Source organism: Bos javanicus, chromosome 5, assembly GCF_032452875.1.
Source record: "Bos javanicus breed banteng chromosome 5, ARS-OSU_banteng_1.0, whole genome shotgun sequence".
Taxonomy (NCBI): Eukaryota; Metazoa; Chordata; class Mammalia; order Artiodactyla; family Bovidae; genus Bos; species Bos javanicus.
Window position 1 is genome coordinate 25,187,127 of NC_083872.1, and position 27,572 is coordinate 25,214,698.

The 27,572-nt window shown below is 40.4% G+C and overlaps 1 protein-coding gene and 1 non-coding gene across 2 annotated transcripts; one reads left to right on the plus strand and one right to left on the minus strand.

The window, feature by feature from the left end:
* Positions 1 to 50: 50 nt before the first annotated feature.
* Positions 51 to 26,781, minus strand: NDUFA12 (NADH:ubiquinone oxidoreductase subunit A12). Its single transcript, XM_061415767.1, has 4 exons — positions 26,647 to 26,781; positions 25,758 to 25,840; positions 21,691 to 21,778; positions 51 to 324 (listed from the first exon to the last, which is right to left on the minus strand). Exons 1-4 carry the CDS (start codon positions 26,730 to 26,732, stop codon positions 144 to 146), a joined length of 438 nt encoding a protein of 145 aa, XP_061271751.1. The 5' UTR covers positions 26,733 to 26,781; the 3' UTR covers positions 51 to 143.
* On the plus strand, positions 2,405 to 2,477 carry TRNAE-UUC (transfer RNA glutamic acid (anticodon UUC)). Its single transcript has one exon. It is a non-coding gene; the product is annotated as a tRNA-Glu (tRNA).
* Positions 26,782 to 27,572: the final 791 nt, after the last annotated feature.

A 27,572-nucleotide genomic window follows, 5' to 3' on the forward strand; every position in this document is an offset into this window, starting at 1 on the left:
TGTAGACAAGACGCTTTACCGTCTGAGCCACCAAAAAGCACAAAAGACACTGCTTAATCAAATAACTTTAATCAAGTTAACAGTAAGCAGTACAATTATAGGAAAAGCCCCATATTTTACACGTAAATTGCTTTTCGTTGTCTTTACTTGTAAGGTGTCGAAGGTGGGACCCACTCCTGAATCTTCTTTCTAGTGGTGGAATAAGGTACGTACTGTTGTGGAGTGCCACTCAGATTGAATTTATGGTTTGTCCAAATGAATTTACGAGCAGTAGGTGGTTTTACTGTTGGAGGATCATCAGTCATACAGTGAAGCCAACGATGCCTTAAAGAGAGAGAGAGAAAAAAAAAGACAGTTATGAAGAGGTAGCCTAGTGTAGGAGGAGGAGCGCTAAGAGAGCAGTTCTCAAGTTATTACGTTGCTTGAGCTCAAATCTCAGCTCTAACTAGCTGAACTTTCCCATGCTTTGGTTGTTTCATCTGAACATTCTTACTAAGAAAAGTATAAGGATTAAATCAGATAATACCTAGAAAAACTCCTGTGCATGGCAGGTTCTCAATGTTAGCTACTGCTTTTATGATTATTATATGTCATCAAATCTAGGACCCCATCAATTTTAAGATACACCATTATTTTATGTATCACTAAGAAAGAAAAGAAGATGCTGCTAATTGTGGCACAACTGATTATAACATGCATCTTAATTTTAGATATAAAAATGTAGTTTAGAACTGATGACGTACAGCATTATTCTATTGGATGCTAGAGGCTGCCTCCGCGGTTTCAGCATGCTCGGGATGCTCTGGTTCATGAAGCTCTAGTTTGAAACCCTTCAGGCTCCTGTCGAAGAAGAGGGTCTCTGCGTGCATCTTAAGTCAAAGCTTAAGTCTGAGCACTGGAGGACATACAGTCTGTTATAATAAAATTGTTCAACCACAGCCCAAAGTTCACGAGTGTTTCAGCTTCAAGTGTTTGTAAAAAGATACTTGGGGGGTGGTGCCAGAAATCTGGCCTAAAGAAGGAAGCTGGGCGTTTCCTTGGAGTACAGAAAACTCTCTAATAACAGAAAAGAAAGAAACTAAGTCCAAGGGACAAAGAGTAGAACTGAGCAGAAAACCAAGCTGAATTTATATGGGAAAGGAAGGGGAGAGAGAATTCATAACAAGATTCCGAGCTCCTAAGACAAAGATGACTCTATAAGAAAAGGGAATGAGGTGACAGGCATAGAATTGCAGCTCCTGAGGAAAAAAAGGGCTGGGGTGGGGTGAGGGGGGATTACCCGGCTAGAGAGGAAAGGGCAAGTCAAGGAAGTTTCAGTAAAATAACTAAGACTAAAGCTCGGACTGCAAGGAGATCTAGCCAGTTCATTCTGAAGGAGATCAGCCCTGGGATTTCTTTGGAGGGAATGATGCTAAAGCTGAAACTCCAGTACTTTGGCCACCTCATGCGAAGAGTTGACTCATTGGAAAAGACTCTGATGCTGGGAGGGATTGGGGGCAGGAGGAGAAGGGGACGACAGAGGATGAGATGGCTGGATGGCATCACTGACTCGATGGATGTGAGTCTGAGTGAACTCCGGGAGTTGGTGCTGGACAGGGAGGCCTGGCGTGCTGCGATTCATGGGGTCGCAAAGAGTCGGACACGACTGAGCAACTGAACTGAACTGAACTGAAAGCTAATGAGAAAAATGCATGATGCTATGTAAGTTTAAGAATATCTGCTAACAGTAATTGATAGATACAGCTAGGTAATTGTCTAAGATCAATAAGATATTATTACAGTTGCTATATTTGTGTCTAAAGATAATTATATCATGACCAGCTAACACAATGAAGAATGAGGAAGTCTAAACCCACCAGGCTGCTTTCTCTCTTACATCCTCCAAAGGAAAATGGGTATTAGTGAAAGTAACCTGGATCAATAAACCATGACATTATGAGACACCAGTGGTGAGACAGGCGGGATTAGCTGTGAAAACCAAAGCTTTTACTTACCAAGGGGTTTTATGTAAGTTAAGGCACAGCAGAAATATTTAACTTTTGCCTTTTGAGTCGGCCTAAGTAACTACAAAAAAGTGTGTTCAAAAAAACGTTAGTTGCTGTGTCATGTCGGACTTTTTGCAACCCCATGGACTGTAGCCTGCCAGGCTCCTCTGTCCGTGGAATTCTCCAGGGGAATCTTCCCAACCCAGGGGCTGAAACCAGATCTCCTGAACTGCAGGCAGATTCTTTACTGTCTGAGCCATTTTTATTCAAATAATTGTCATCAAGACTCCTGAAAGTTAAAATGATATTTAAAGAAGCAGAGTCCAAAGCTTTTATATGCCTATTCAGTAACTTAACTGAGAGCTCACAGAGAGATAGAAAATGCTAAAAAGAGATAGAGAACTAAAAGAGGAGGGAATTCTCTGGTGGTCCAGTGGTTAGGACTCAGCAGTTTCACTGCCAAGGGCCCAGGTTCAATCCCTGGTCAGGGAACTAAGATACTACAGACTGCACTGTGAGGCCAAAAAAAGGAAAAACAAAACTAAAAGAAATTTTTACCGCCAACACATAAAATCTGAAAATATTCATCTAGTAAGACTCTTGACTGGAGTCAGGGAATGAGTAAACAATAATTTATTCTCATTCTGTTAGAATAAGAAGCTACAAGAAATAAAATGTTTATAATCTGCTAGCCTAATATAACCCTTCTAACTATATTATTAAATAAAGCGTAAAGAAACAATATCTTATAGATTTTCACACTGAAGAGTTTGCGCAAACAGGTTTTCATTTGGGTCATTTTTATTCCAATTAATTAAAAACACCAATGGACTAAGAGTACTGCCTAAGAAACTGTTGAGCTGGCGTCAGACCCACTTCAACTTTATATCACTGTTATTATCTTACAGGACAAAATATAAACTTCAACTTGATGATAAAGTCAGTAAGACTATAAATAAGGAGACTGGCAGAAAGGCAAAAAGTTATAAATACAAAAGAGGTAAGTATTTGTAATGAAAACAGATTACACTTTGGGAAAAACTTAGTACTCAAATATATTCAAGTATGTCAAAATTAATAACAAAGATATTAAACCATAATTACAACACAACTCAAATGGAAATAAATCCCACAGGTGGTTGATCCAATTTTCAGTTGTTAATGAAGAAAACAGAGACTGGAACACAAAAAGAAGTGTAGAAAGGAACAGGAAAGGATGACCTTCTCTTTCTTTGAAAACATACTACTTCACTTAAGTTTGAGGTTGTTAGCCACTCTAAGTACAAAATGGAGGGATTTATTTCTGAAGAAAGAATAAAACAGCCTAATAGGAAATTTAAGAAATAAAATATACACCATATAAAACAGATTGTAAGATGGTAAACAATCTTTAAGATGGATATTAATAACAAAGATAAAAAGTTTAATTTTCCTTTTCAGAAATATAACAGCAACAAAAATACAGGCAGTTTTGAATCTTTTCCTTGGATAATAAACATTATTAACTTTGGGAATCAAGGCTGGAGTTTGTGTTCATGTTTCAGATATTTTTACCTAACATCACTGAGCCTAGAAACAACAAAGATTTTTCAACTTTTCAAAAGACAGACTAAGAAAAACCACACAAACCCCTCCAGATGGTTTTCTGAGGTAAAAATATTCATTATACTTAAACTATTATTACTCCATCTCACTTTAGTTTATGAAACATTCTCATGCATACCACTCAATCACTTAAATTAATACTAAGTATTTTGTACTTTAAAACTGAGGAAACAGAGTTGAAACCACCTTCCAAGGTCCCACAGCACGTATGTCACACAGCTGAGGCTTGAACAGGTTCCCAGGAGCCGAAAAGAACATCCTCATCAGGAGCTTACATACGAGCAACAGATGAAAACTGGCTGGGATGATGATAGCACTTAAGTATCTGTCAAAACCCTGAGATCCAGCTAACCATAGGATAAGACTGACATATTTAACAAAATAAAAACCAAAGACAATTCATGACAAAATAGCCAACTCAAACTTCTTTAGCTCAGTAACTACTGTTTTTAATTAAATGCAATCTGAATCAAAATCTCAATAGGGTTTGACAATTATAATTCTAAGGATCAGCTGCAAGCCTATCTTAAGAACACTTTGAAAACACAACAATCAGGAAGGCTGGCAATACCAGACTTTAAAGTCACAAACATTAGAACAATATAAAAATTGGTACAAAAACTCTGTTCTAAGAATTTGGTACAAAAGTATAATAATAGAACAAAATCCCCTAGACTTAAGGATATATAAAGTAAGGTTGGCATATCAAATTATTGGGGAAAGTAAATTTTTCTCAATAAATTATGCTAGGACAATTAATTTTGTTGAGGAAAAAGTACAAGAATATTTATATTCATAAGACGTGTTGATACTAACAGAATATGAAGGACCATTTCTGAGCTTAACATCAAAGTCCAAAAGCCATAAAGAAAAAAAAATGGTAATTTTATTACATAAAAATTGAAGTATGTTTATGTCCTAAAACTCTGAAAACAAGATTAAAAAATAAAAGAAATGGGGAAATATACAGAAAAGTAGTTAATCACTACAAAACAGAAAAAGTTAAACATCCAATAGCAAAACAGATAAATGATGTTAAAAGATAAGTCATAAAAAGAAAAAAGATAAAAAATTTTAACCAAGGGAATAAAAATTAAAACAAGATATAACGTTTTACTTGCTAAGCTGGTAAAGATTTAAAAATAAAATAATATCTAGTATTGGTGAAGTTATAGAGAAATCAAACTCACATACTGTGAATGTATTTACCCTGAGAATGTCAACTGAGGGTAATTTGGCAGTAGGTACCAAACACTTCCAAAACATGTACATTTCTGGACTCAGCAATTTTACTTGTAGGAATGTGCCACAGAAAATAGGATGTGTGGATAAACACTTACATACAAGGATACTGACCAAAGTTTACTTATAATAGTAAAAACACAGAAAAAACAAAACCAAGAATAATATAGGGAATACTTTAACTCAGGCCATAGCCACATGACAGAGGATTAAAGCCTTAGTAAATATTATGTTAACAGAGAATATTTTATGACTTGAGAAAACGCTCACCAAATATTAAGCTTAAAAAGCAGGTTATTTACTTAATTTACTGAACGATCAGATCAGATCAGATCAGATCAGTTGCTCAGTCGTGTCTGACTCTTTGCGACCCCATGAATCCCAGCACGCCAGGCCTCCCTGTCCATCACCAACTCCCGGAGTTCACTGAGACTCACGTCCATTGAGTCAGTGATGCCATCCAGCCATCTCATCCTCTGTCGTCCCCTTCTCCTCCTGCCCTCAATCCCTCCCAGCATCAGAGTCTTTTCCAATGAGTCAACTCTTCGCATGAGGTGGCCAAAGTACTGGAGTTTCAATAGTAGATAGCATTTGTAAGTCATGGCACTGTTCTAAACAATTTATAAATATTAACTCATTTAATTCTTAAAACAACTCTATGAGACAGATGTTATTAACCCGATTTAATAAATGAGGAAACTAGAGCACCAAGAGTTTAAAAATAACTTGCCCATGATAGTGAAGCCAGGATTCAAACACAGGCTACCACTTTAAAAAATCCACTTACATTAAAAACAAAAGCAAAGGATATATATGCACAGGAAAAGGGGAAATGAGAAGAATATATATCAAAATATCAACAGTATTTTGTCTCTGTGTGGTGGGGTAATAGGTTACTTTTATTTGCTTTGTGATTTTCTGAATTTTCTGTAACAAACATGTACTACTTGGTAAGACAAAAGAAAGCTATTAAAATTAAAATCCTAATTCAAAACAACTAGCAGGGTTTTAAATCCTCATTGAAATCATCTGTCATTTATTTGAGACTATAAGTAGGTTCTTCTACTTCTAACCCCACTTCACCCCACTTTAGACCATCACTTAAAAAAAAAAAAAAAACACTCTCTTTAATGTACTGAATGTTTTAGTGGCAGATAGACTGCTTCTCTCAGTCTACCTTAATGGGAATTCTTCCTATGTCACTTCCACAGCACAACGTCTTTCACTATAGTTACACAGAAAAGGTTCAAACTGTTTTTCTAATTTAGAAACCTCAAAAATTTCTACATATGACTATGTGTGCCATATTTTATACTTTGATAACCTGTGAACATCAAATAGATTTTGTCTGGAAATTGCAGATAGTTCTTTGTTCAGCAAACTACCCAGTTTATTTCCACAATCAGGTATGAAATTTCCCAACAACACATCTTTGTAAAATGTTACATTGAACAGTGAATAAAATGTGTTATTTATTATAAAGCAATATTCTGTAACACCTACATATCTACCTAAACATGCATTTTATAGTTTCTTAAAACACAGCCACTTAATACTCTCATTTTCTGGAACAGAAAATAAACATTAGGAAGGAACTATTTTGAAAATAACCTGTAACCCACTGTACTGAGTAACACTTATTTCAATTCAGAGTATTTTATACAACACTTACTATCTGAAGAAGGACAGACTGAGCAGATATATCAAGAGGAAGACAATATTCTCTGGCATTGAGAGATGGCAATTTACTTAGGAAAATAATATTCTAAAAGACTAAGATACAATTCAGTGGGACAAGATATTAAAAAGGACAGGCTGAAGTTAGAGTGGAACTCAGAGGTAAATATATTACAGCTTCAAATTCATACAAAAGCTATGAAAGGAGTGACAGATATACCATTTTTGGATCAGCCAGCAGAAGCAAAATTACTGTATCCAAAAAGCAAAATAACAGTTGTTTCAAGTAAAACAGTATGTCCACATTCATCTAACAAAAGTTTACTGAGCGACTACTACGTGTGAGACACTGATTCAGGCATTAGCAACACAAGAGTGAACGAGATTCTTACCAAGAAGCATGGCAGCTGGAGAAACAAACCATGAGAGAAGGACGGGGCTCTTTCAGCTAGGGCAGTCTAAGAAGTCACTGGAACAGACACTTGAACAACCTGCAGGCCTGAGCCATGCAATCTGGGGAAACATCCAGTGCAAAGTAACTGAGGTAGGAGCGTGGTCACTCCGTAAGAAAAGCCAGAAGGCCATTGTGGCTAGTAAGTCAAGAGTCAGCAGGGTGGTGAACTGGGCAGGGCGCACAGACCTGGAAGGGCCAGGACGGCATATGGCCTTGCAGACCGAGTGAAGTGAGAGCCGCTCAGTCGTGTCCGACTCTTTGCGACCCCATGGACTATACAGTGCATGGAATTCTCTAGGCCAGAATACTGGGATGGGTAGCTTTTCCCTTCTCCATGGGATATTCCCAACCCTGGGATTGAACCCAGGCTTCTCTCATTACAGGTGGATTCTTTACCAGCTGAGCCACAAGGGAAGCCCAAGAATACTGGAGTGGGTAGCCTATCCCTTCTCCAGTGGATCTTCCCGACCCAAAGAATCGAACCAGCGTCTTCTGCATTGCAGGTTGATTCTTTACCAACTGAGCTATTAAGGAAGCCCTGCAGACCAAGTAAGGAGTTGGAATTTTAATTCTAATCATAATGGAAAGCCAATGGAGAGAGTTCTGAGCAGAGTACTGATATAATCTGAGTTAACATTTTAAAATAATCACTCTAATCACTTAATCATCTTCCCAGGTGGCGCACTGGTAAATAATCTGCCTGCCAATGCAGGACATGCAAAGAAACATGTTTGATCCCTGGGTCAGGGATATGCCCTGGAGTAGGAAATGGCAATGCACTCCAGTATTCTTGCCTGGAAAATTCCATGGACAGAGAAGCCTGGCTGGCTATATAGTCCATAAGGTCACAAAGAGTCGGACACGACTGAGCAACTGCACGCGCGTGTGAGCGCGCGCGCGCACACACACACACAATCATTCAGTATGTTGGGAATACTGGTATATTGTAAGAATGTAAGCCAACTAGTTAAGTGGTTGCAGAAGTCCAGGCAAGACATTACTGTGTTCTGGACTGGGGTAACAGCCATAGATGTAGTGATTAGGCATGGGATATATTCAGAAGATAAAGCAGAAAGAACATGTTGATAGAACATGTTCCTAGAGAAAGAGTTTAAAAGGACCCTTAAATTTTTGGCTTGAATAAACAAGAGTCATTTAATGGCTTAGGAACATTTTGCCTGAAAGGTTCATTAACCTACCTACACTGGGAATCTGAAGATATTTTAAAAAATCAAATATATTACATTTCTAAATGTGCCCTAAAATGCTTTAAGGGATGTAATTAACTAACATTGCAAGTGGAGATAACTCCTTAGGAGAATTTCTTTCCATTAGCGTTTATTAACCATTCATCAAAGAACAAGAGAATATAATTGTTTTTTATTTTTATGCACAAATATTCAAGTTACTAATCTTGCTATCCTATTCATAAACAAATCCTCAAAGCTTAAGAGCAACTACATTTTAAAGTTTGCAGCTATAGTTAATAGAATATTCATTTTAAACCCAAATTGCCATTAGTCCTGTCTATATTCAAAGCCCCTCTACACTAAAACACTCAAACTGACAAGCAGCATATTAAGTGAAAACATCTGTGCTATATTAAGTGAGGGGAGGGGGAAGGGAAACAAAATATTGTATATAACAAATATATTTGTATACACACATTTACCTATATATAGTTATTAATATTTATAACCACAAATCTTCTAAAGAAGACGTGACCAATAAACTACAACCTGTTCTCCACATTGTGGTCCTTTGAAAACATTCCTTCTCAAACTGGTATCTGTTCAATCAGTGAACAAAACCTTAACAGTGCTTATTTCTTGGCTAAGGAATTATAGTTCATTTTTGTTTGTCCTTCTATGGATTTTCCAAGTTTTCTATAACAACTGTACATTTTTACCATCATGATTATAAGGATTCTTTTTAAAAAGGAAAATTGCTTATATTATACACTGAAAAAAAAAGAGTAAATAAAACTGAATGATTAGGAACACAACTAACATAAACATTTATTTTAAAAGACTAAAGGAAATATGGCAAATGCTGACAGTGGTTGCCTCTTAGGGGTGTATGTGGATTATCCCTGCCCACCCAACAGATTTTTAAAAATTTTTCTGATCTCTCCACATTTTGTTCAAGAACAGATTCCATTTAGATTTAATGAAGTTCATACTGCCAAATGTACATGGACACTTCTCTGTCCTTATATTACTTAATCTCTCAGCAAAAATCAACACAGTTAGACTTCCTATGATTATTGAAATGCTCATTTCTCTTGTCTTCCTTACTTTGCTGCTGCTGCTGCTAAGTCGCTTCAGTTGAGTCCGACTCTGTGTGACCCCATAGACGGCAGCCCACCAGGCTCCCCGTCCCTGGGATTCTCCAGGCAAGAACACTGGAGTGGATTGCCATTTCCTTCTCCAATGCATGAAAGTGAAAAGTGAAAGGGAAGTCGCTCAGTTGTGTCTGACTGTTCGCGACCCCATGGACTGCAGCCTTCCAGGCTCCGCCGTCCATGGGATTTTCCAGGCAAGAGTACTGCAGTGGGGTGCCATTGCCTTCTCCGCCTTACTTTGCTGCTGCTGCTGCTGCTCAGTGGCTTCAGTCGTGTCCGACTCTGTGGGACCCCATAGACGGCAGCCCACCAGGCTCCCCTGTCCCTGGGGTTCTCCAGGCAAGAACACTGGAGTGGGTTGCCATTTCCTTCTCCAATCCTTACTTTGCTAGTAACTACTTATTCTTTACTGGCTCGACCTCTGTCCTAAGCTACAGATTCATCTATCCTGCTGTTTACTTAACATAATTGTTCACTTGGATTTCTGGCACGTATCTCAAATTTCCTTCATCCAAAAAGGAGGCTTCTGATTCCTACCCTCCACCCTCACAGGCTACCCTTCTCCTAGTCTTCCCATCCTAATGAAAGGTACCACCACCACCCAGTCTCTCAAGCCCGAAGTAATCATCTCCAGGTAATCCTCCCCACCTGCTACCTCACTTCTCTAAAAGGCTTCTAGAACATCTTCTGTCAAGTGAAAAAAAAAAAAGCTGACTAAAATGATGTTGTATGTATGTGTGTGTGTTAAGTTGCTTCAGTCAGGTCCGACTCTTTGCAACCCTATGGACTGTGTTAGGTATCCTAAATAAATTAACCCTACAAAAGAAAAACCATTGTCAATGTCACCATGGCACTAAAAAAATCTTCAAGGACAAATTATTTTCTGTAAAAAAAAAAAAAAAAAAGCGAAAACTTTTGAAAATAAGCTATAATTTCTTTTAAAAAGTACTTATGTATTACTTGAGTAATTTAACCGTTAATTTTAATAAGAAAAATTAATATATGGGGAGGAGAGACCAGTACACTACACGGAAGAAGGAAGGGCATGTTACTTTAAAATGAACAGAAGGTGCCACCAAGTGGGAAAAAAGTATATCCACAGTAAAGAAAAATCCAGGCAAGCCATGGTTTTTTCTTTTTTAACTTGGTTCAAAGGATTTCAGAGTTCAAATATTTCAAACCACACATAAACAAAACTTTGTTTCTCCTGATGTAAATGAAAACAGCAATTTTATACTATTATGCAAAAAACTGCCCAAAATTTTCTTTCTATTGGTATTCAACAACATTTTATCGTGTCAAATTTCATGTAGATACTGATTATTTACTTGGTTTACTACCATAAAAATGAAAATAAATATTATTATGCATTACTGTATAGATGGTGGCAATTAGCTAACTTAAAGATAAAATTAAGGGTACTCCAAAATGGTATAAGACAGTATTTGTAATCCACTGAAATAAAGACTTTGAGTATTCTATTCAGTCAAGTTAAAGGAGAAATTAAAATCTAATTGTTGACCCCATAAATGAATAAAGGACTTCCATGGTGGCTCAGACGGTAAAAGCATCTGCCTACAATGCGGGAGACCCGGGTTCGATCCCTGGGTCGGAAAGATCCCCTGGGAGAAGGAAATGGCAACCCACTCCAGTACTCTTGCCTGGACGGACTGGGGAGCCTGGTAGGCTACAGTCCATGGGGTCGCAAAGAGTCGGACTAAGCGCCTTCACTTTCATTTTAAATGAATAAAACAGATAAGAAAAGGAAGGTACTGTAACAAAGAAAAATAACAGTAAGTTACAATACAGTATTAGTCTACCAGCCAGTACTCATTAAGTGACTATAAACTCCAGGACAGGCTCATATATTTTCATCCGTATAAATGTACAAACCCATGAGTACCTGAAACATAGTGGGGTGCTTAATAAATATTCACTCAATGGCATGAACTATTTGTAAGCTGGGTGCTGTGCTGGGCTCTAGGCAATAATTTTTTTCTTTAATTTTCAAGGTTCGAGTGGCTCCACTGCCCATCCAAGATGTTTGCACCACCACGGATACCTTTTGTTTATCTACTAATAGACCTTACCAACTGCTGACACATTCAAAGAAAAGGAAAGCTTTGAGACAAGACCAACAAAATGAACTCATTTTCCCACACAATTTCTCATGTTACCACAAAGATGGGGAACATTAAGTGAGCTACTGCTGCTGCTAAGTCACATCAGTCTTGTCCGACTCTGTCGGACTTCATAGACGGCAGCCCACCAGGCTCCCCGTCCCTGGGACTCTCCAGGCAAGAACAATGGAGTGGGTTGCCATTTCCTTCTCCAATGCAGGAAAGTGAAAAGTGAAAGTGAAGTCGCTCAGTCATGTCCGACTTTTAGCAACCCCATGGACTTCAGCCTACCAGGCTCCTCCGGCCATGGGATTTTCCAGGCAAGAGTCCTGGAGTGCGGTGCCATTGCCTTCTCCGAAGTGAGCTACAAGTTCATTAAAAATATGCCCTGGTTCTACCAAAAACACTGAAAGGATGCCACTGAAGGGAAATCCTTCCCCAGGTGAGACTATGTAACTACTCAACAGACTCAAAGACTGTCAGAGGCCACAGAGGGCCCCTGAGAACTCAGCAGGGCCAAGCACGGGAGCCACAGCCTGAGAACACAGGGACGCATCAGGTGTCACTCCCACAGGGAGTCTTTGCAGTAGTTCGTCGGGGGACGCGGCTCACTCAGACATCCATCTTTCACTCTGTAGATGACACAGCACAGGCTCAAGGGAGATGAGAACCACACAAGGCAGGTGCCGGAGCTGCCCTAACTTTAAAGCTTCACGCCCACAAAAGCTAACATCTCTGCTAACAACTACACAGGCACAGCTTCAGGACCGCCATTCCCAGCAGGGACATACCGGTTCTAAGAGCAACAAGACAGGGGAGCCAAAACATAGCTGACTCATCAGGCATTTGCAAGTCCTCTCAATCTAGATGCAGTTTGCCAATCAAGGATCAGTTTTATCCAGCACTATGACTGATACAATCTAACCTGGTTTCCAGGGTGACAGAGCTAGATATTTAACTGAAGATCAGAGTCTCTCAACCCTTTTACCCATAATTTATGAAAACTGCATACTATGCTAGGTAAAATCACACTTGAAGTCCTATCTCCAGCACCAACCTCTATTCTGACCTCCGGACTAATGTTTTCAACTATCTACCCACCACACTCACTTGGCTGTCTAACAGACATCTCAGATGGAACTCTTGATTACCCCTTCCAATTGTGCTTCTCCCATTCTGCCTGCTCCTCCTCTTCCCAGCTAATATACCACTAGTAGTTCAGGCCAAAACCTTGAAGCTACCCTTTTCTCTCAAAATCCAATCTATCAGCAAATCTAGTTGAGTCCATCTCACTTCAAAATGCGTCTCTGTGGTGGGCAGCCTCTAAGATGACCTCCAATGACCACATCCTCCTGGTGGACATACCTCTCCTTGACTGTGGGCTAGCCCGACGGACTCAACTAACAGAATACAGCACCAGTGTGGGGTGTCACTTCTGAGATTAGGTTTAAAAAGACTGCAGCTTCCAACTATGGTGCTCCCTTTCATTTGCTCCTGATTGTAACTCTGGGAAAACCAGCTGCCGCATCATGAGGTAGTCTTGAGGGGAGGCCCACACGAGTGTTCTAAGGTCTGTGAATGAGTTGAACAGTGGATCCTTCCAAATGTAAACCTCAATATGACTGCAGCCTCACATGGCAAAGAGATGGGGAAACAACGGAAACAGTAACAGATTTTATTTTCTTGGGCTCCAAAATCACCGTGGACAGTGACTGCAGTCATGAAATTAAAAGACGCTTGCTCCTTGGAAGAAAAGCTATGACAAACCTAGATAGCATATTAAAAAGCAGAGACATTACTTTGCCGACAAAGGTCCATATAGTCAAAGCTATGGTTTTTCCAGTAGTCATGTATGGATGCCAGAGTTGGACCATAAAGAAAGATAAGAGACAAAGAATTGATGCTTTTGAACTGTGGTGTTGGAGAAGATTCCTGAGAGTCCCTTGGACTGCAAGGAGATCCAACCAGTCCATCCTAAAGAAAATCAACCCTGAATATTCGTTAGAAGGACTGATCCTGAAATTCCAATACTTTGGCCACCTGACGCTGACTTATTAGAAATTACCCCGATGCTGGGAAAGATTGAAGGCAGGAGGAGAAGGGGATGACAGAGGATGAGATGGTTGGATGGCCTCACTGACTCAGTGGACATGAGGGTGAGCAAGCTCTGGGAGATGGGGAAGGACAGCGAAGCCTGGCGTGCTGCAGTCCATGGGTCGCAAAGAGTCGGACACGACTGAGCAACTGAACAACAGCAAACACACGGTGTCTTCTGTGTGGCCTTGTGAGAGAGTCTAAGCCAGAGATATCCAGCTAAGCTGCACTCAAACTCGTACCCACAGAAACTGTACGATAATGTTTACTGCTTTAAACTAAATTTGAAAAATCTGTTATACGGGAGTAGACAACGGTGTGTGCGTGCTCAGTCGTGCCTGACTCTGTGAACCCAGGGACTATACAGCCCCCCAGGCTCCTCTGTCCATCCTCTGGGATAACCCCGGCAAGAACACTGGGATGGGCTGCTGTTTCCTCCTCCAGGGGATTTCCCTGCCCCAGGGAATGAACCCGCATCTACTGCGGGTCCTGCACTGGCAGGCAGATTCCTTACCTCTGTACCACCAGGAAAGCCCCCGAGAGCCATTAGCTGGGGCTAAGCAAAGTAAGCATCTGTCTGCTTGGCACAGTGGGTGGAGAGGAGGAGTGTGGCAAGAGACTAGTAAGGTGATAGAGCCTGCGCGGGGAGAAGAAGGCATTCCCGTGGGGAGGTAGCGGGAGTTGCCAAGCTGATGTGGGGTGCTGGAAGCAAAGTGGGGTAAGAAGGGCGTTCAGAGGTGGGGAGTGGGAAGGAAGCAATGAGAACTTCAATACATAGAGTGGAATTCATCAAATAAGTAACTCTATTTAAAAAAAAAGAAACAGAAATATGGAAAGAGAAAAAGCTGGAATATAACCTATGGTGTTGGACTGGATTCAGTGGCACTGCTGTGGATGCATGGTTTTCAATATGTAGACTAAAAAAGACAGAGATATAGATGTATACACACATACACACAATTGTTAGAGCCAACTAAGCTTGTCCACTGAGAGAGCCTGGGAGCAGTGATGTCCCAACAGCAGTGAGCATACTTTGCACTTAGATATTATTATAGTTTCTAAATACTATACGGAAAAGCAGCAAGAAAACAAAACAAACACAGGGCTCCTCAAAGAAATGGCTGTTTTCACGGGTGGGGAGGGGAAAACATAAGATGAACCTGGAAAAATTGTTGTCAGAAAGAATGTGCTCCAAGAATGCTGGAGATGTTTTAAAAGGACCACAAATGCAGACTGAATGGACTCCTACTGGTCAAATTTGTTCAATCTGAGCAATAAAAGAACAAATTATATTAACAGATTATGCTGCTGCTGCATTGCTTCAGTTGTGTCTGACTCTGCAACACTATGAACTGCAGCCCACACTATGGACAGAGCGCCCTCTGTCCACGGGGATTCTCCAGGCAAGAATCCTGGAGCAGGCTGCCATGCCCTCCTCCAGGGGACCTTCCCGACGCAGGGATGGAACCTGTATCTCTTATGTCTCCTGCACTGGCAGGCAGGTTCCTTACCACTAGTGCCACCTGGGAAGCCCATTAAGGGACTATAAGCCATGGATTAAAATAACAGTTCATACTGCTATAAATAAATTGAAGTTTCTTGAGTAACTGGATAGTTATATACTTCAAAGTTTCTCCCCATAAAATGCTAATTGTAAAGGGAAAATGAGTAACTTGAGAATGCAGAAATCTGGGGAAATCAGAAGCCATTTAATAAAATGCAACAAGAAGAACCTGACATTGCTTCCGTGACATTCCTGTCACAGATGCACAGCTCGCATGGAGTTATGAGGAAACACACCGAGAAGCACTCCACAACACAACTGGCCTGCAATCTTGTAAAGTGTTAAGATCATAAAAATCAAGGAAAAACTGATGAACCAATCCAGTGTGGAAGAGACTAGAGAGAAATGAGGTCTACATGAAAGGCATGACCAGACCCTCCTGCTATAAAGGACATGGTTGGGAACACTGATGAAACCTGAAACAGGGTCTGACCATTACACAGCAGTGTGTATCACTGTTCATTTCCTAACTTTGACGGTTACATCATAGCTATGTATGTAGGAGAATGTACTTGTTTGTAGGAATTATATACTAAAGTTAATTCTGTCGTAATATGACATCATTTTGGAAACTTACTTTGAAATGATTCAAGTACTTGGACTTTTCAGAAAATTTGGGATTGTTCCCAATTTTTAAAAAATCGTAAAACAGGACTTCCCTGGTGGCGCAGTGGTAAGAATCTGCCTGCCAATGCAGGGGACACTGTTTCCATCCCTGGTCCAGGAAGATCCAACATGCCACGGAACAGCTAAGCCTGTGTGCCACAACTGCTGAGCTCACGCTCTAGAGCCCGCGAGCCGCAACTACTGAAGCCTGTGTGCCCGAGAGCCTGCGCTCCGCAACACGAGAAGCCACGGAAATGAGAAGCCTGCACGCTGCAACCAAGAGCAGCCCCCACACTGCAATGAGAGAAAGCCCACGCACAGCAAAGAAGGCCCCTCCCAGCCAAAACTAAATAAAGAAATAAAATGTAAAAACCTGTAAAACAGATCACAGTCTATCTTGCGTTCCAGTGACTTTCTAAGAACTTTAAAAAAACAGCCAAAGGATTTACCCATGACTTACAAGATCCGCATGCAGATGTAGCTACTGTAGGCCCTAGCTAGTTCTCCTTCCTCGTCTCCTGACATCTTCCCCTCACTCATTCCATTCCAGCCCAACTGGCCACTTTGCTGTTCTTTTGAATACAAGCAATACATCTCAGACACAACGGGCCTTTGCACCTGTGGTTTCTGCTGTCTGGAACTCTTCATTTCCCCCACCTCAGTCCCCTCCCCTTTTCAAATGTCACTTCTTCAAGAAGCCTTCCCTAACCCCTGTATAAAACAGCCACCACCCCCTCGAGAGAAGGCCCTCACTCTTTATGAATATCAGCTCCCTTGCATTTACTGTTTCCTAAAATACATATTTGTTTTTCTGCTTCCTCTCATGAGAGCAAGGGCTTTGTTTCACTCACTTGTTGTATTCACAGTGCCCACAATTGTTCTTGGCATCCAGTAGGCATGCCATAGGTTTTTTGGTTTTGTTTTTTTTGCCATAGGTATTTGAATGAATAAAGATGACAGACTGTAGTTCATTAATCTATACGTAATACCTGGCTCTCTAATGAAAGAAAAATCAACCCAACTTGAGATTTATTCATGGATCAAATCAAAGGTAAGATCAGAGTTCCACAATGCATTGCAATCACTCAGAAAAGGGGGTTCTGAGAAACAAACAGCTGAAGCCAATCCAAACCACTCTCTCCAAGGCAGATTTATCACAAGCCTTTAAGGTTCCTTTACAAACAAGGGTCCTCAAAGGTGCTCAGAACTTAGGGGGCTCCACTCCACAAAGAAACCCAGCTTTGTATCCTCAACTGCCCCCAGGCAGCACCCCAGCGGGTGATGTTATCTTCTACAGCTTTCAGCTTGGCTGAATAGCACTTATCATTTCAGATTTTTAACTATTTAATGGCTTAAAATGTGTTTCATCCCACATAATTTAAATCAATTCCCTCCCTAACCCCTAATCTAGATAGGTACTCTGAAGGAGATGGCCATCCATCTGAACAAGACAGCCCACAGACCTACACACTCTCGGGACCAACCCCTCCCCAAAACAATCAACCAAATAAATGAAAACTGCAGGATACCTAGTCACCTAAAGCCAACACTCCACTTTGAGATCGTGGTCTCAAATAGTGCCCCTGACATACAGAATGCCCCTTCAGAGAAGGCAGGTAGCTCCAGACCTAAAATCACAGCTCTTCACATTTTCACAGACCACAGATTATTGTTTCCCATTAAAAAGAGCACAAAAATCCAGCCTCAAATAACATCAGTGCTGCTTTCTCATGTTAAGAGCCAATGAGTTTTATTAAAGACACACTTCAATATCGTAGTCTTCAAACTACGTCACTGACAGGGGTAAACGCTCCTAAGCAGTCCAAGCAGGGGACCACAAGTTGAAAACTGCATGTACGTGAACCCTTATAAACATACTTTCCTTAGCTCACATAATATTTAAAAAAACAAAAAAACTACTCTGTCCAATGAAGTAGACTGTTCAATTTAAATAAAACATTAGATTAGTTCACTTCCTTAGTCACATTAGCTGCATTTCAAGGCGCTCTGGGCTACATGAGGCTGGTGGTTTTGTTGTAGTTCAGTCGCTAAGTCGTGCTGGATTCTTTGTGACCCCACGGACTGTAGCCTGCCAGGCTCCTCTGTCCATGGGATTTCCCAAGCAAGAACACTGGACTGGGTTGCCATGCCCTTCTCCAGCGGATCTTCCCAACCCAGGGACCAAACTTGCGTCTCTTGCACTGGCAGGTGGAATCTTTAACACTCACTGAGCCACCAGGGAAGCCCCACTGGAAAGCACAGTTATAGAACGTTTCCATCATCACGGAAAGTTCTATTGGACAGTGCTGTATTAAACATTCAATAACAAACAAACAGAAAATAAATCTCATAAAGAAATACAGATTTCCACTTTCTCTTGAAAAATTGTATCTGGAAATCCTTGGCTGGACCCCCACCTGGTGGAGCTGGAGAGGGAGCAGCACGTGCGTTCAGCTCACTGTAGCGCCCAGAGCCCCCAGCCATCTCACAGCAGCACTTCCGCCACTCACTCAGTGCCTGGGTTCCTACTTGAGCCTTTAGAATGAAAGTGAATACTATGAGATTATCTCAGTTTCTACTCAGTAGAGCCCCAAACTACTTCTGACGATCAAGTTCAACTAAAAGATCACAATTAACCTGATACTTTATTTTTAGGTGTGTGCTTTTTTTGTAAAATTTTCTAGACCAGGATCTTCTAGAAAGGATCTCTAGAGTATATCAACCAGCAATCTATGAAATAGATATACTTTTTCTGAACTATTTTTATTAAAAATTTGGTAATTCAAGTAAGAGGATTTGAAATTTCATTTTTAAAATAGACATATTAGAAATCATAGTTTTTAGAGACCAAAGGAATTTGAGGGAATCTCACTTAACAGATGAGAAATCCAAACTCCAGAGAGGTTAAGGAATGTGCTTTAAGTTGAACTGCTGAATTAGATCAGGGCCAGAGCTCTTTTAGCCTTTCTCTTCACTATGGCCAAGTGATACCACAGCATCCTGCTTTTCCTCAAAGATGACCACACCATTATATAACCCAACATATAATATGATTGGTGATACCTCTCCATCAAGAGAGAGTCTACACCTCTCCTGTTAAACATGAACAGAGTTTTCTAACTGCCTCGGCCAAGGGAATGCAGACTAAGTACTGGATGATTTCCAACACTAACTCAGATAAAGCAACATGGCTTCTGCCTGGTGCTCCCTCTCAGAGCATTTGCTTAAGTAGGCTCAGGCTACCTAAGGGTATTCCAACCCAACACTCAGCCATGTTCCCCGCTAAAAGCCAGCATCAATTGCCAGACGGAGACAGAACATATCTCCAGACTGTTGTCAGAGCTGCTCCAGGTCTTTGCTCAAACCCTCCAACCTCCACCTTCGGCCAGGTTGTCCTTGCTTAAAACCAGCAAACAAGCCACTACCTCCACCCACACGTTTAGTAAAAGTGAACATAAATTTTTAAGTTAAAGGGTACAGAGATAAGAAAGGAAGCTACAAGCAAAAACACAGATGGAACCAGATGAGACCAACCAATGAATCTGACCTCCAACTATAATAACCCTGAGTCATCTTATACATTGATTTCTATGATATTAACATATTAAATGGCACACCTACCAACAGTGATGACCAGACATTAATAACAAAAAAAGGATAAAAAGGGAGTGGCACCCCACTCCCTGAGGATGGGGGGAGCCCTACCTTTCCTGGCAGACTAATGCATATGCCTCCCCATCATTAGGCTCACTTCTCCTCCCTTTGTCTTTACTTTTTAAAAAAAAATCCCTCTTGCCACTGATTTGAGTAAGATGGAGGAGGAGAAAGACATGTGCTCATCTCCTCCTAAGAGAACACCAAAATTGCAACTAGCTGCTGAACAATCAACAGGAACCCACCAAAAAAAAGATACCCCACATTCAAGGGCAAAGGAGAAGCCACAACAAGATGGTAGGAGGGCTGCAATCGAGTTTAAAATCAAACCTCATACCAGCCAAAGATGCTTGGAGAACACACACAAAAAAACCTTGTGTGCACCAGGACCCCAGGGAAAGGAGCAGAGACTGAGCCAGCCCTGCCTGTGTTTGAGAGTCTCCTGGAGAGGCATGGGGCCTCAGGAAGCATTATGACGAAGAAAGTCAGTAGAGGTGATGAAATTCCAGCTGAGCTATCTCAACTCCTAAAAGATGATGCTGTTAAGTGCTGCACTCAGTAACATGCCAGCAAATTTGGAAAACTCAGCAGTGGCCACAGGACTGGAAAAGGTCAGTTTTCATTCCAATCTCAAAGAAGTGCAATGCCAAAGAATGTTCAAACTGCTACACAATTGCATTCATTTCACATGCTAGAGAAGTAATGCTCAAAATCCTTCCAGCTAGGCTTTAACAGTATGTGAACCAAGAACTTCCAGATATACAAGCTGGATTTAGAAAAGGCAGATGAACCAGAGATCAAATTGCCAAAATCTCCTGGATCATAGAAAAAAGCAAGGGAATTCCCAAAAAACACCTACTTCTGTTTCATTGACTATTCTAAAGCCTTTGACTGTGTGGATCACAACGAACTGTGGAAAATTCTTAAAGAGAAAGGAATACCAGACCACCTTACCTGCCTCCTGAGAAACCTGTATGCAGGTCAAGAAGCAACAGTTAGAACGGGACATAGAACAACGGACTGGTTCCAAAGAGGAAAAGGAGTACGTCAAGGCTGTATACTGTCACCCTGCTTATTTAACTTCTGTGCAGAGTTTCATGAGAAACGCTGGGCTGGATGTAGCACAAGCTGGAATCACGATTGCCAGGAGAAATATCAATAACATCAGATATGCAGATGATACCACCCTAATGGCAGAAAGTAAAGAGGAACTAAAAAGCCTCTTGATGAAGGTGAAAGAAGTGAAAAAGCTGGCTTAAAACTCAACATTCAAAAACTAAAATCATGGCATCTGATCCCATCACTTCATGGCAAATAGATGGTGAAACAATGGAAACAGTGACAATTTTCTTGGGCTCCAAAATCATTGCAGATGGTGACTGCAGCCATGAAATTAAAAGACGCTTACTTCCTGGAAGAAAAGCTATGACCAACCTGGACAGGATATTAAATAGCAGAGACATCACTTTTCTGACAACGGTCTGTCTAGTCAAAGCTATGGTTTTCCAGTAGTCATGTATGGATGTGTGAGGTGGACCATAAAGAAGACTAAGCACCGAAGAACTGATGCTTTTTAACTGTGGTGCTGGAGAAAACTCTCGAGAGTCCCCCGGACTGCAAGGGGATCAAACCAATCAATCCTAAAGGAAATTTATCCTGAATATTCATTGGAAGGGCTGATGCTGAAGCTGAAGCTCCAATCCTTTGGCCACCTGATGCCAAGAGCCAACTCGCTGGAAAAGATCTTGATGCTGGGAAAGACTGAGGGCAGGAGAAGGGGGCAATAGTGGATGAGATGGTTGGATGGGATCATCAACTCAACAGACATGAGTTTGAGCAAGAGTTTGGGGAGACAGTAAAGGACAGCAAAGCCTGGCGTGCTGCAGTCCCTGGGGTCGCAAAGGGTCAGACACGACTAAGCAGCTGAACAACAACTACTGCCACCTGGGCAAGAAGCCGATCTGTGAATATGTTCTTGCTTCTCCACTCTTTGGCCAGTGAATAAAGCTTGTGCTGAGTCAATCTCAGTCAGGGTCCATGGGATGTAATCAGGAACAAGATGATTCCAGCATCAGCCCTGAGTCTTCCCCTTGAAGCCTCAGACATCCTGGAGCAGAGATAAGCCATTCCTGCTCTGTCCTGTCTGAACTCCTGACCCACAAAAACCCCAAGATAAATACTTATTGTTGTTTTAAGCTACTAAGTTCTAGGATAACTAGTCACACAGCCATCACAATTGGGACCGATGCTTTCAGAACACCACCGATTAACTTAGCAATAGAATTTCAACAAATATTTGTGTAATACTGCCAACTTAAATAAAATAAAATGCTGATGCAGCCTACCATTCAGGGGGCACCATGCTTCCATCCACATCCCAGAATGTGTTTTTGCCATTCATTTCAGTAGTATATATAACCCATCGGTGTCGGCCTGGAGGGAAAGATCAACGTGTAGTTTAGAGAGATGTGAGGAGGTAAAGACCAGCTTTCTAAAACAGCGTATTTGCGTAGTATCAAAGTAAGCTTTTTATTAAGAAAAGACTTTTATATGCTCTTATGTAAGAGAAAAGTTAGAGAACTATAGAGACCCGGGTGTATTATTGAAGGTAAACTCCAGGAAGTACATGGCAAGGTTTATCAACAACCCAGAGGCCACCTCAGGAAAACCCCTCTAGGGCAATGGACTTGCTCTGTGGGTGGAGCTCAGGCCTTTTCCACAGTGCAGAACCCTTGCTTCTCCCGCAGGTGCCCTGCCAAGCAGGTATCAGAGAGGGAAGGGGAATACTTTCCCAGTCATTCTGGGTATTCAGGAGAGAAAAGTGCTCCTCCTGAAACTGGGGCAAGAGAAATGTATTCACAGCAATCACACTTGAGGAACAGGTTTCCGTATAAATATTTTTAAATAACCATCAGAGATTCTTTAGGAAATTGGTGGTTATTACATAATAAACAAGCATTACATATGATGGTTAGATAAGTAGAACAGCTCATGTTATCAAAATAGTATGGCTACATGTTTTAACAAATTTCTATGAAACAGCTGAGAGCCTAACCACAATTTACAAAACTGTTAGGCAAAGGCCTATATTTTAAGGAACATTGTCACTTTTTTTTCTTTTACTTTTTACTAGGGTATAGTTGATTTACAATGATGTGTTTCAGGTGTAGAGCAAAGTGAATCTGTTTTTATATATATATATATATATATATATATATATATATATATATATATATATGTATCTCCACTCTTTTTTGAGATTCTCTTCCCATATAAGCCATTACGGAGTGTTAAGTAGAGTTCCCTGTGCTATACAAGACTGTCATTTATTATCAATGGCTGTTAGGCAAGTTATAAGCCTCAGTTTCTTTATCTATTAAAAGTGGCTGATTATACCCACATCTTAACGTTGCTATGAAAACTAAATGTCACACACACACACACCTAGTTTGGTATCAAGCACATAGGTGCATAATAAACATTAATTTCTTTCATCTCTTCCTCACTGCCCTCACCCCCACAAAGGGAATACTGAATTCATCCCTGTAATGAATTTTAAGCCAATAAGCAAAATGATGCCATGATAGAGCTGGGCTTTAACAATCTCATAATCTATACATATCAAAATTTTAAATGTGCATACTCAGACTCAGCAAATTCCACTTACAGGAATTTACTCTTAGAGTACTTAAACAAGTGAATGTGGACATTGTTACAATCAAGTTCACTGCAGCATTGTCTCTAACAGCAAAAAGTTGAAGGCAATGTAAGTGTCTACCAATAGTGAACTATCCAAGAAAATAATGGTTCTTCCATACAGTGGAATACACTGGTGCTATTAAAAAGAATGGTGTGAAAATCTGTAAAATAGGAAACACAAGTGTTCAAACAGAAAAGAATGCTGTAGATACCTTCAACTTACTATGGGAAAAATGACCCATGATTTTTAAGTAAAAGTATTTCAGTTTACAAACAACATGCATGACATAATTTTAAAAAATGAATGTTTACACATGCACTGAGGAATGTTGAAATATATATATATATAATACTATTAAAATGGGGTAAAACTATGAGACAAGGAAGCTTTCCTTTTTCACTTCATACACTAAGTTTCAATGTTTTACAACAAAACATATCATTTTTTAAATTAGCAAAAGTAAAGATATTTCCAATGTGAGGCAAAAATGGAAAGAAGAAAAGGGGAAAAAATGAAGGAAGTTTATTATTATACTAGTTTGTAACAAAGCGATGAATAGAAAGAATTTTGGCCTGGGGCTCTGCCACTACCTAGCTGTTATTTAACTAAGTTCCTTCTGGATAAGACATTTTCTTGGGCCTCAGTTTTTTTCTCTATTCAAAAAAAAAAAGCTTTTTGATAATCTCTTAAAATCAACTGCAGGCCTAGAACTCTGATTTGCCTAAATATTACAAAATTATGGTTACAGAGTGTTAAGATACTGCTGTTTACCCCTTGTAGACCAACTTGCATCCAATGCAATCACACATGGATACATGATTTGTATGTTCCTAAAAATATTAAGGTCCATGAGCAAGTTTCCTCTGTAAAATGAGGGAGGGGGAGATGTTAAATATTAAAGTAGATAATGTACGTTATATGTGTTTAGCAAGCACATGGCACTCAAGGCCATTATATTTCACCTTATCAGTTTTTCCCCTGGATAAAGACTAACTATTCCCTCTCTGATACTTTTAATCTCAATCAAAAGATAATTTTTTTTATTATAAAAGTAACAAATGCACATGGCAAAAAATTTCCAACACTTCAAGAAGGTAATAATACTAACAACAGTAGTATAGTATTTTTTGAGCACTTACAGCCCGAGCAATAGGCCAGTGGTTCTCAACGGGGGACAACTCTGTCCCCCAGGGGACATTTGGCAAAGTCTGGAGACATTTTTGGTTGTCACAACTGCAGAAGGGAAGTGTTTCTGGTACTTGGTGGGTCGATGCCCCAGCCCCTCACAACAGAGAAGTATCTGACCCACAGTGTTAATCTTGTTGAGGCTGATAAATCCTACATTTAGATAAGCTCCTCCCATTCACTTATCTATTTTTTATACAAGTTTATGAGGCAAATATTATTATGATGATGCTACTTTATAACATGAGGAAGCTGGGGCTGAGAGACATTAATTAAGTAAACTTCAGAGTTACAAAGTTTTAACATGGAGAAACAAAATGTTGAAACCTTACCATCTGATAATACTTCTAAGTTTCTTGTATTTCCTTCCAGCATTTGGAATATGAACACAAAAAGCTTAATTTTCTTCCTGTGAGGCAATAAATTGTTCTGCATCTGGAGTTTCTTGTGTTACAAACATCTTTGACATCTTTCTACATAAAATGTATTGGTTTACATCATTCTTAATAACAACAAAGTATTATAAAAAATGCAATTCATCAGTATCCAATTGATGCACAATTAATGTTGCTTTTAGAATGTACTAGTAAAACAATGCTGCAATGGTTGCTTTTGGTTTGCAAGAATATTTAAGGTGGATTCCTAGAAGTTGAATTGCTGGGACAAAAGATACGTGCAATGTAAATTTTAAGAAAATTTACTGACTGTCCTCCAAAAGGACTGTACTAATGTATATACTTAAAAAAAAAAAATTATTTATCTGGCTACACCAGGTCTTAGTTGTGGCACATGGGATCTTCAATCTTCCTTGTGGCACGCAGGATCTTTAGTTGTGGCATGTAAACTCTTAGTTAGGACATATGGGATCTAGCTCCCTGACCAGGGATTGAACTTGGGCCCCCTGCACTGGGAGCATGCAGTCCCAGCCACTAGACCACCAGGGAAGTCCTAATGTATATACTCATGGCATTTCCCCAGTAAGTATTTATCAGATTGGCAAATGCTTCAAAACTCAACAGGTGAAAAAAGATAACGCTGTTTTTTTGAACTGCATTTCTGTAATTACAAGTGAGGATGAGAGGGATAAGTTAGGAATTTAGATTTAAAATATACACATACTATACATAAAATAGATAACCAAAAAAGACCTACTATATAGCAGAGGGAACTATACTTAATATGTTGTAATAACCTATAATGGAAGAGAATGTAAAAAAAGAATGTGTATTTATACACGTATACATGAATCCCTTTGCTGTATACCTGAAACACTGTAAATCAACTATATTTCAATAAAAATTGAAAAATAAAAAAATCATGTATTCTTTTAATAAAAAATAAGAATGAGCATCTTTTCATGCCTTTGTTAGTGACTTAATTTTCTTTTCCTATGGATTATCTTTTTCTTTTTTCTATTGAGTTCTTCATCCTTTTACAAGTACCTTGTAAAAATACATTACGGAAAACAAAGTAAAATCAAACCCCAATCTCACTCCCATTACTTATACCCCAAAATACTGCACTTACCAAAAAACTGCTTGTTGTCTTCATAGTATTTATTTCCATATTTGTCTTCTCCCACTAATGTGCCAACCCTCACATCATTTGCCCTGGGAATGTCCAAAAGAAAACAGACATTTTGGAAAGATTTTTTATTTACAACACATAGGTAAAAAAGAGAGTATTAACTTTCACAAACATAGGCAGCTGTGCCAAGGAGAAAAACGAGGAGATGCTGGATATGGTCACCGATTGTATACTTTCAGCACAAGCGAAGAGAAACTGAGCCAACTGATGTGCCTTAAATGCACTAAATATTTACACGCAATACCTTCAAATTACAAGACTACTTTAAAAAATCTATTATCCCTAGGTCTGAGCCACTGAAGTTAGCAATAAACTTCAGGAAACCTGGAAATTAAAGTGTTTCATCTTAAAATGATACGAACATCTGGCTCTTTCATTCGGCTCTAGGTCTCCAACTCCGTTTCCCCGGACGATGCTGCTCGTCCAATTCACCGAGTTGAAGGACTACTCGGGGAAAATTGTAATCACTTGGTTTAACTCCTTACAGTACATGGAAGGAAAGGGAAGGAGGAAAAAAACCCCAAAAGTTTCCCAAGGTCACACAGTGTGAGCTTTTGGCAAGCTCATTACTCTCCAGGAAGCAGAGCAGGGGTGCAGCCCATACACGCCCTCACCTCTATGTCACAGCCCTGTCTCTACAGCCGGCTTTGATCCCGTCTCCGGGAGACCCCGGGACAGATTTCCGCCCAGGGAAAGCCAGGCTGACTTGGCCGGTTGTCCTTGAGAGGAGTTGCGGATTCTCCAAGGTGACCCAAGCCCGAACCCCCTTCCAAGAAACCAGCCAGGGTAAGTCCAGTCCCAGAAGCCAAGAGCATGGCTGGCTGCCTACCTGAACAAGACTCGTAGATAGCCGCGGAGGCCACCGTGGCCGCTGACCTGCTGCAGCCCGCGCTTCAGGACCTGCAGCAACTCCATCTTGTCCTGCAGGCCCCGCCTCTCCGGCGCGCCGCGGAAAACCCACCGGCGGAACCAGCCACTCAGCGGCAGGGAGCCGACGACAGAAAGTTTCCAAGCACGCGCGGCAGGAGGAGTTGGTTTTGCGCATGCGCGGGTCTGGAGCTCCCCCTTGTGGCCTCCTCCCGTTTTCTAGAGAAGATGAGCTTTGTTGTCCCTCCAGAGCTGCGTTTTCAGAGATGCCATTTAGAAGACAGGACAAGTGGAAAAGTCACCTATACTAGGGTTTCCCAGGTGAAGTTTTCTCCTTTGGGGACCTCAGTTTCCTCATCTAAAGTGATTGCTTCAGACTACTCCAAAAATCCTTTCTAGAGTCAAGATTCTTTAGAAACAATTACCATCAAGGAATTCAATATTAAGCACAAAATGATTATTGCACATTTGAAAGTAAGTACATTTAATACTACAGTTGTATAGGTAGGCCATTGAGGAGGAGGAATAGAAAAATACAAGATTAAGTATCTACTTTAAAGGACTTAATGATTCAGTTTCAAGTTTTGAAATAATAAAAAACTATTTTCTAATTTAAATTAGATGCATATTTAATTTTTTAAATAATCAGTTCAGTTCAGTTGCTCAGTTGTATCCGACTCTGAGACCCCATGAACTGCAGCACGCCAGGCTTCCCTGTCCATCACCAGCTCCTGGAGCTTGCTCAAACTCATGTCCGTTGAGTCTGTGATGCCATCCAACCATCTCATCCTCTGTCATCCCCTTTGCCTTCATTCACTCTTTCCCAGCATCAGGGTCTTTTCCGAAGAGTCAGTTCTTCACATCAGGTGGCCAAAGGATTGGAGCTTC

What these genes read in the sequence shown, in the direction of transcription:
- NDUFA12 (XM_061415767.1), bottom strand. Translation starts at nt 26,732, where the DNA reads ATGGAGTTGCTGCAGGTCCTGAAGCGCGGGCTGCAGCAGGTCAGCGGC. An exon ending in AGACAACAAGCAGTTTTTTG is followed by an intron (nt 21,779 to 25,757) that starts GTAAGTGCAGTA and finishes CTTTCCCTCCAG; the next exon opens with GCCGACACCGATGGGTTATA. An exon ending in AGCATGGTGCCCCCTGAATG is followed by an intron (nt 325 to 21,690) that starts GTAGGCTGCATC and finishes TCTCTCTTTAAG; the next exon opens with GCATCGTTGGCTTCACTGTA.